Genomic DNA, 7950 nt, shown 5'->3' on the forward strand with positions numbered 1-7950 from the left:
TTAAGACATAATCCATTATCTCGATTCATCTCTCAAATTATAACTATTCGCATACTCATTGTCGTTTCATTTAGGTTTAAAACACCTCTTGACTTTTATTAGGACCACATTATCTTTAGTAACTCTCCAACTTAATTTACCACGTATCACATCAATCATTATTAAAACAGTAACCTATGTAAAGTCAGCTTCATTCCGAATCTCATCTAAGCCTTATCATTTCAATACACTGGCAGGACTATTAAATTGGCGACCAAGGAGATACTCCAAAATAGTTATGCCCAAAAGATTAAACATATATCAAATTTTAACACAAGCAAATTTTAAACGAACCTCATTTCTCGCTCTATTATCGGAATCGGGCATGTAATATATCATTGGAAAGATCTTAAAGTCTAGGTATCATGTTATAAATATTAAAGTAATGTGATTTTCCTATCAAAAGTTTTGGCCAAAGGAGTGATTATGTATCAAATTTCAACACAAAACGTGTGATTAGGTTTATTTTCCGATTTTAAGTTTTTTTTTCTTTTTTAAAATTAATATTTTTTATTTTAATTTAGTGATTATTAATAAATCTAGTTTAGTAATAATAATGGTTGATTTTATAATTAAAATTAGATTTAAGGGCATTTTAGTAATTTTATTAAAAAAAGGGGGTGACGATATAATGAAAAGGGTTGCGAAATTTAAGGATTGGAATTATTTTTTGTCGAACTGCCATGGCTGCCGAATCCGCTTCTGCAATTCACAGAAACCATGTATATCTCCTTCTTTTTTCTCTCTTACAGTCGTTTTTCTTTTCCAACAAATTTTGCTTGTAATTTATTCGTTATAATTATAATTATTGCTTTTGATGTTGAAAGGTGGATTTGTTGGAGCATATATAGATTGGAGTGAAGTCGATGTTGAGTATGCTGACCTATGTCAATGAACCATCTCAAATAAAAGCTTCATGTCAGTTCCTATAGAATAGATCAGTTTCTATTTATTTGCTATTATCTTGTTATTAGTGGAATTAGTTGAGTTAGTGGAGTAGTGTTCCTATTTTCTAGCATTTTAGTTTTTTATTTCTTTTACTGTACTTCTATAAAAAGGCATTAGAACCCATGAATAAAATCAGTTTTTCGGTGCATTGCAATCTCTGAACCTTACAGTTTATGGTTGAATGTCTCAATCAGAAGACTAGTAAGTAATAACTATTGCCAATGCCCTCAAGCAGGTTCTTCTCTCAATATAATTTTTTTTTGAATTATTGCGTTGAATGAATTATTTGAGGGCTTATGTGCAAGAAATTCATACCCAATTGATAATTAGGGTTTTCAAAATTGATAATTTATCTAGGTTATCAACATTCAACAGTATATTGTCTTTGCAAAAACATCTTCTGAGTGAATGCAGGAATTTCTTGAATTGTTTTGAAGTTGTTATAGGGCAGTTGAGAATAGCATTAGCCACTTCATGCCATTTTTTTTTATAACACTACAAATTAAGAAGGTTATTTACATAACAAAAAATAAATAGTATTTTGTAAACCTTTTATGTGGCCAACAAAATGTATTGCATATTTAAAATAAGTAATTATTTGAAAATGAGTATTTCAATTTTCATATTTAGTTAAGTTTGCAATATTATATGACTATTATAGAAACCTGTACAATGCAAGGATTTCTAAAAAAAACGTTGCAACAAATAAGGCAATTACATACTATTTGTTTAATTTTTCAGATATTTTCATTAAAATTTTAAAATTTACTATAATGTTGATATAAAATTTTTAAATACACAAATAGACGTGAATAATTAAGCAAGTATACAAATTTAATATAAAAATAAAAATATTAAGCAACTTTGAATATTAAATATGTTTAAATTAAATATATAATGCCAAACAACATTTAGAGGTTTTGAAACACCTCTTTTTATACAACATTTTCAGTGCGATGACATATTTCACCATCATTATCACATATAAGAATTTTCAAACCTTTTTTGCTAGTAAATCTAGAAACTGCGACATTAAATTGTCCGTGACTAAAAAAAGGCTTAGGTAAGAACAATCCAACGTAGGATAATGACTGTCCTTGACTCTTATTAATCGTCATCACAAAACACAAAGATACAGGAAATTGTCTTTTCTTAAGAGCAACTGGGATTTTAGAGCTATCTGAAGGGGTGAGTGTAATCCTTGGAATGAAAACCTTATATTCAATGTTAGATCCGGATATAACAATTGCTTGTATAACACGATCGCCCGGGCGATCAACTAATAAGCATGTACCATTGTATAAGATGACAGACTGATCCATGTTTCTGAGCAACATTATTGGAGCACCAACCTTTAACACTAACTTATTGTTTGGAACTCTAGATGCACGTATTGTATTAAGAAACTCAATTGAAAATGGATTGTCATTACTACTATAGTTACTGAAAGATTTGTCGATAGAATCTGAACTCAAGTAGAACCTCTCTTCTCCAGGAAAAAGTGACAATACATGTTCATTAACCTTATCCACAATTTCATTTGTTGGTGCTAATACTGCCCTCTCGCTAAAATACGAACTATTAATTGAGCCCTCATGAATTCCAGAATAAGTGGAATTAACAATTGCAGGTTTTGGATCAGATGCATGCTTTATTAATAGATCTTCAGGTATATCAATAGTAGGCTCTCAATCGTTAGGTCCTCCAAGATTTTCATCCCCAACCTTTAGAATCCAATCGGCAAAATCTCGAAGTTCAGCAACATTGTTTAACCCTGGGCGTAACCTCATGTTTTTCTTAAGACGTAACACCTTGCAATCATTCCAAATCTTTGAAAAATTGAGTGACGCTAGGACATCTCCTGTCTAGTAGCCTTTGGAATTACTGGCAAAACTTGACTAAAATCTCCACCGAATACTATAACCTTGCCGCCAAAGCTTAACTCAGATGGTTTGCCGTCAGGACAACGAATGGAATCACGTACACTCCTATCCAGACTTTAAAGCAATGTTTGTGAGTCATTAAAGCTTCATACCATATGATAAGGCTAGTTCTTTTAAGGAGACCAGTCAATTGGTTGTTAGGTTCTATGCCTCTACACATCGAATCTTCAGTTGCGTTAATTGGTAACCCAAATCTTGAATGTGAAGTTCTCCCCTTAGGAAGCAACAAAGATGCTATGCCGCTTGAAGCAACATGAAGGACAAGTTCACCATTTGACCTTAGATATGCACATAAAATCTTCCACATAAATGTCTTTCCAGTGCCACCCTGTCCATACAGGAAAAATACACCTCCTTTACCTCTTTCAATTACTTGGGTAGTTTCATTGTATAACAATGTTTGCTCTTCTGTCATCAATGGAAGTAACTCATCTAGTTCAACTTTCAAACAATCCTTGTCATAATTAAGCTCCTCCAAGATTAGCTTATTATGACCATCTTTGATGAAAATATCGTTTGGGCACATCTCGGGACAAACATTCATTAGAGAACTTCCATTGTTTTTTAGCATCTCCCCAATATCAAGCAGAGCATAACACTTTTATTGATTATCCGAGAGGGTTAAATCTGTCATATAAGTGTTTGAATTTTATAAATATCTAAAATATATTTATCACATGGTAAGTTAAAATGAGCATTACAGATTGTGAAATTTTATTACCTGACATTTGTAATAAGTCTCTTTGTCTAGTTAGCAAATCTTTGAACAACAACTTCCATGTGATATCCCAAACATATTCCGGCCTTGATACACTACTGGACATCAACAACATTGCAAATAGTTTCCTCAAATAGAACGTTGATCCCCAAAAGCTTGTGTAGGTAAATCCATCAATGTATTCTTTATCATCATCTAGTAGGCCCATGAAATAGCAAGCATCTTTAAAAGTAGGATGTATGACTCCATCAACAGTTCTGATTTCTTTATATGATGTAGGACCCTTGACAAGGTTGAGTAGGGTTCTTAGGTAATAACGTTCACCACATCCCCAGAGCAACGTGATACAATCTTCCTATTGAGAATCCTCGCTTATCATACGTAACTACCAGGGAATTCGGTGTACAAAAGATTCCTAGCATCATCATAGCGTTTGTTACAATCCATCCAAGCCATGAACTGTAACATTCTGAAATTTTGAAAATAAATTATAAATATTATTTATTAGAGTTAAAGACAATTTTATAATGAGGTTGAGTAGTATTTTTGTACCATGGGAAAATAATCAAGTATTTGGGTTGAAGTAGTACTACATTTTATATTTGGGCTTAAATAACATTGTAGTTATAGGCCTCACTATAATTACCCAAATAAAAAAAATTAAACCTTAACCCTAATTACTTGGTGTATAAATAAATCATAATCATTCAATTTGTTTATTTCGTCTCTTCTACCATGAACACAAAACCTATTAAGTTTTTTTTTCCTTTTCTCCTCCTTCGTTCCTTGTTTTGTTGACTGATAGTTTACTTCAAAGATTCATTCTTTTTTTCGTCTCTATAATGTTACCGAGAACCGAATTAAGGCAACAGCCAAAGTTGTTAAAATTGGGATTCTACTTAAAATTGTTTAGAGAGGTATAATCGAATCGGTAGAATCGAATCGTAGAATCGTACGATTCTACAAATAAACTTAAATATATTAAAAATATCTAGTTTCATATCATTATTATCCATTTTAAAAGTTTAAATTTATGAATTAAAGTTTCTTTGACTTTATTTTTAAGAATATAACAAAAACTTTTTAATAATTAGTTTAATCTTCATACCGATTAAGAAATTTATTTTTTAAAAGTTTTCATGATCGAACATTTAAAATTTATGTGTATGTGTGAAAGAGATTAGTAAAAGATGGTACATAAGAAAAATTAGCAATAATTGATACTAAATTTGTAGAATCGGATCGTTAAATCGTAGGATCGTAGAATCGTGTTATGATTCTACCTCTGAAAATTTTATTCCAAACTAGAATCGTAAGATTCTACAACTTTAAGATTCTACCTACGATTCAAATCGTTCGCTTGTTTTTAGATCGTAAAATTGTAGAATCGTAGATTAGAATCACGATTTTAACAAAATGGCAGCAGCTTTCATTGTTTATTGCTATGGCTCTGGGCCCAACACAAGATCTCATTATTTTCTTCCTAATTACTCCTTATTCACTTGGTAGGGTAAGTTTTTTATTGCTTTACTTTTTGCTACTCTGTTCTTAATCAATTTGGTCATATTATTCATTTAATTATTTGACCCACCTTAGGAGTACTCACATTCCAACTCCAATTCTTTCTTCCTTACACTAATTTGGTTATTAGTATTGTACCAAGTAAAAGATTTCATATATATAATGTCATTTGTAAGTAGGCATATGGACATCAGATTAAAATATATATGTATATATACAAAGTTAGTTATGTAACCAGTAGTATGATAAATAATTGGATTGCTTAGTGTATTAGTTTATGGTACTAATTGCTTATCATGCAAATATCGTATTAGCTATTAGAATATCATTTAGTATAGTCGACCATTTTAGAGGAGATGCAATAGGATAAAATTTAATTGAGTCTAGATCTTATATGATACAATGTATATCGACCCACTTATGGTTAGTAATTGATATTATTATCTGGTCCGAGAGACGACTTCGTAGAGAAATTCTTTTGTTAATCTTAGTAGTTGTTGGTGACTGGCACCCAACAGCTACCTACAGGTGAGTGGATAGTGCCTCTCTTTTAAAAAGAGATTTGCCAGTCTGATTTTCTATTATGTGTATTAATGTTAATATTTGAAATTTTGACATCAAAATTATATCTTGACGTGGAGTGATACTTAAAAGACCATGTGTCTATCCTCCTTGATATTATATTGAGAGCATGAGGCAATTGGGCCTCTACTATATTTTGAGGCGAGTTGCCATAAGACATTGGCTAACTTCATATGAGAGAAACATAGCCCTAGAGCTATGGAGCATCCTCTCAACTAGATACTTAGTGTGCACGAAGGTCTAGGATCTTGTTTTTAATGTTATGTGCTATTCTTTTCTCCCTATTTTCGAAAGCATGTTTTATTTAAAGTTGAAAAATAGTTTGCGTGAGGTGTGTCTACTCGCTCAACCTTCCGTGGTTGACACTTTTCTGTTTTGATTTTAGATTGTACGTGACGTGCGAGAGCAGTCGATTGGCAAGTGGGGTATCGCAACAATCGTAGCGAACCCTTGACACTCGTAGATGATTAGGACACTTGGATACTTCAACATGGTTTAAAATATTGAGATTTTAAATAAAATAGTGATACTTGGAACGTATCCGAGTTGGACATAGGTATGAGTCTAAGTAAAGGTTGAAAAAGGAGATAAGTTGACTATTTTTTTACAGCTGATAAGTCATTTCAGTGCAAGAAAAAGTAGTGAACTATTTATTTTGTTGTATAGTAAAACTTCCATTTTTATTTTCACATTTTCATTTTTCGTTGCTCAATAAGCTGTAATCTGTTCACTTTAATTCTAATAAACTCCAACAAGTTTAGTTTAGACTTCACTTCCTATAAGGGAGAAAACACTTTTGACTCCAAAATTTGAATTCTTTCGTTTCCGCAAGCACTAGCATCGAGAGAGAATAAGACTCTCCAATTAGCATCATTTTCTTCATTCACAAGCACTCGGGGGAGGGGGGCAGAGAGAGAGAAGTAGACTGAGGAAGAGCTTTCTAAATTTGATGTTATATGATTAGGACACTTGGATACTTCAATATGGTTTAAAATATTGAGATTTTAAATAAAATAGTGATACTTGGAACGTATCCGAGTTGGACATAGGTATGAGTCTAAGTAAAGGTTGAAAAAGGAGATAAGTTGACTATTTTTTTACAGCTGATAAGTCATTTCAGTGCAAGAAAAAGTAGTGAACTATTTATTTTGTTGTATAGTAAAACTTCCATTTTTATTTTCACATTTTCATTTTTCGTTGCTCAATAAGCTGTAATCTGTTCACTTTAATTCTAATAAACTCCAACAAGTTTAGTTTAGACTTCACTTCCTATAAGGGAGAAAACACTTTTGACTCCAAAATTTGAATTCTTTCGTTTCCGCAAGCACTAGCATCGAGAGAGAATAAGACTCTCCAATTAGCATCATTTTCTTCATTCACAAGCACTCGGGGGAGGGGGGCAGAGAGAGAGAAGTAGACTGAGGAAGAGCTTTCTAAATTTGATGTTATATGATTAGGACACTTGGATACTTCAATATGGTTTAAAATATTGAGATTTTAAATAAAATAGTGATACTTGGAACGTATTCGAGTTGGACATGGGTGTAACAGCCACTATATTAATACAACTTATCTATAGTACTAATTAAGTTAAATTGGGATTCGAGTTAAGTTAATCCAAGTAATATTATTTTATATATGATAATTTGTCTTATTATATAATTTGACTCGTATTTAAAGTTTTTTTTAATATTAATTAAAGTGACGATTGAATAAAGTAAATTTTGAGACTATTTTGTTTTATCTACGATATTTATTTTAGTCAAACGTATTTCGTAAACTAAGACAAAAGGGTAAAGTATGGTATAAATTTTGAGTGTCTCACGTTGAGGTGTCATGAAACGAGTAACACATCTTTTGACTAGTTTGATGTTAACATGTGTCATCACCAAATCCTTTGAATTGAGTATCACATAATGATACCACTTAGTACCCATTCTAATACTTGCAAATGAAAACCATAAATAGACCTTTTCCTTCATCTTACTTTCGATCATTTTAATTCCTTCACCATTTTTTTTTCTCTGTTTGAAAAATCTCTACTAATTAAAGAGCTTTATCATACTCAAATCACTCATGTAAATCCCTTTTATGTCTCATCTCAACAGCATCTTCCTCCGCACGTTATAGAAAAATAAAAGTTCATCTTATTTAATAAGTGTTATTCTGATCTTTCTGTTTTTAATAAATTTTGAATAT

At 31.6% G+C, this 7950-nt stretch overlaps 1 protein-coding gene across 1 annotated transcript; it reads right to left on the reverse strand.

Moving 5' to 3' along the window:
- Positions 1-1087: 1087 nt before the first annotated feature.
- LOC130828461 (uncharacterized) lies at positions 1088-7748 on the reverse strand. Its single transcript, XM_057694449.1, has 10 exons — positions 7577-7748; positions 6546-6727; positions 5826-5918; positions 3632-4003; positions 3023-3528; positions 2873-2975; positions 2712-2798; positions 1929-2636; positions 1303-1482; positions 1088-1150 (listed from the first exon to the last, which is right to left on the reverse strand). The coding sequence occupies exons 1-10, from the start codon at positions 7746-7748 to the stop codon at positions 1088-1090; spliced, it is 2466 nt and encodes an 821-aa protein (XP_057550432.1).
- Between the last annotated feature and the right edge of the window lie 202 nt (positions 7749-7950).

The sequence above is a fragment of the Amaranthus tricolor genome, chromosome 12, assembly GCF_026212465.1.
Source record: "Amaranthus tricolor cultivar Red isolate AtriRed21 chromosome 12, ASM2621246v1, whole genome shotgun sequence".
NCBI classification, from domain to species: domain Eukaryota; kingdom Viridiplantae; phylum Streptophyta; class Magnoliopsida; order Caryophyllales; family Amaranthaceae; genus Amaranthus; species Amaranthus tricolor.